Below are 1,929 nucleotides of genomic sequence, written 5' to 3'. Positions count from 1 at the left end.
CCTACCCAGTCAGTACTAAGGCAGACTTTTTTTTTTTTTTTAAAAGATTTTATTTATTTATCCGACAGTGTTACAGACAGCCAGCGAGAGAGGGAACACAAGCAGGGGGAGTGGGAGAGGAAGAAGCAGGCTCATAGCGGAGGAGCCCGATGTGGGGCTCGATCCCATAACGCCGGGATCACGCCCTGAGCCAAAGGCAGACGCCCAACCACTGTGCCACCCAGGCGCCCCACTAAGGCAGACTTCTAAATCTCAGGCTGACCTATTGAAACTTGGTATTCATTATTAATCCATATTAAGCAAAAATGTATATAATCATACTTTATTTTTAATAGTTTATGAATCCAGGGGCGCCTGGGTGCCTCAGCGGGTTAAGTGTCAGACTCTCCATTTTGGCTCAGGTCACGATCTCAAGGTTGGGAGATGGAGCCCTGTGACCCGCTCTGCCCTCAGTGGGAGTCTACTTGGATATTCACTCCCTCTGTCCCTCCCCCCTCAAATAAATAATTTTTTTTTAAAGATTTTATTTATTTGACAGAGAGAGAGAGCACAAGCAGGGGGAGCAGCAGGCAGAGGGAGAGGGAAAAGCAGGCGCCCCGCAGAGCAAGAAGCCTAATGCGGACCCTGGGATCATGACCCCAGCCGCAGGCACACGCCCAACATACCGAGCCACCCAGATGCCCCAATAAATTAATTTTTTAAAAAAATTGTTTGTAAATCGAACAAGTGATATCGGAGTTTGGACGTCCAGTTAGTCTCAACCTAGAGAGTGTTGTCTGACACCAGCGGGCGTCTGAGATGCCTTGGCTGTTTAGTCCCCATCTATTAAGGGTATTAAGGGTTTTCGGGTCCATCCCAAAGCCTTACACAGACTGTTTGTTGTTTTCAGTTAACATAGGAATTCAGTTGCCTTAGGGACATCACGGCATTTTATATTGCAAAATGCCCTGGGGACACATCAAAACCCTGACTGGAAATACATTTCCTAGCCGCGTAGAAGGCGCCCTGCGGATTTTAAGGGCTGCCCGCGCTCGAGCTAGGGCTGCGAGGTCCCAACCCTTCCGGGACAGGGACCCAGGGACCCGGTTTGTTGACCTCGAGAGTGGGGTGGGAGGGCACGGGCGGGCCCCCGGTGTCAAAGGTCACCCGTGAAACCCGAGCTCCCTGGGCCTCCCACGAGGTGACGTCACTGTGGAGGGTCTTTGTTCTTAAACAAAGAGCACAGGTCCACGGCGACCTCGACCCCAGGCCTTCCGGTCCTTCTGCTCCTGTCCCGGCTCCAACAAGGGGCGCTCCGCGGGGACGCTGAGTCAGGACTTCCCCGCCCAGGAGAAGGACGCGAGCGGAGCGCCCAGCGGCGCGGAGACGCAGGACCCGATGCGCCGGGAGGGGGTTTCGCTCGGAGCGAGCGTCCGGCGCGGGCGGGTCAGCCACGTGTGTCCGGACGGCCTGTCACTCAGGTGCAGAGGCGTGGTCATGGAGAACCGTCCAATCAGAACGACAGGGGCGGTTCTCGGAGAACAATCAGGGACTTCTGGGTGGTGCCCGGGGAGCTAGCCAGTCAAGGACATGGGCCCTGAGCGCTATCCAATCAGGGGTATCAGAGGCGGGTCTCGGAAATCTGTCCAATCAGAGGCCCTGGGAGAGGGAGGTCCCCGAGCACCGTCCAATCAGGCGCGGGGGCGGGCGCGCTCGCGGTCGCGTGGACGTGGCTCTGGGCCGGCCCGGGCGCTCCAGCGCACCTGCCCCGTGCGGCCCCAGGGGTCCGGTGCGCGCCGCTGTCATCTGCTGGGCCCTCAGGGAGGACGCCCGGGAGTTTGGAGCAGGGTTGCGAGATGGTGAGTGCGCGCGGCCCGGGCTGAGACCGGGAGGGGCTGGTTCCAACCGCCCGGAACCGGCTTCCTGCGGCAGCGGGCCCGGGGGGGGGGG

General features: G+C 58.2%; 1 protein-coding gene across 1 annotated transcript in view; it reads left to right on the top strand.

The window, feature by feature from the left end:
* Nucleotides 1–1,741: 1,741 nt before the first annotated feature.
* Nucleotides 1,742–1,929, top strand: part of LOC103681659 (zinc finger protein 555) — an 11,395-nt gene continuing 11,207 nt past the window's right edge. Inside the window, exon 1 of the mRNA XM_040629656.1 lies at nt 1,742–1,838. Coding sequence (XP_040485590.1) covers nt 1,836–1,838 — 3 coding nt within the window. The 5' untranslated portion in view covers nt 1,742–1,835. The remainder of the gene's footprint in view (nt 1,839–1,929) is intronic.

Source organism: Ursus maritimus, unplaced genomic scaffold (genome assembly GCF_017311325.1).
Source record: "Ursus maritimus isolate PB19 unplaced genomic scaffold, ASM1731132v1 scaffold_14, whole genome shotgun sequence".
NCBI lineage: Eukaryota > Metazoa > Chordata > Mammalia > Carnivora > Ursidae > Ursus > Ursus maritimus.
This window is presented reverse-complemented; position numbering and strand designations above follow the sequence as displayed.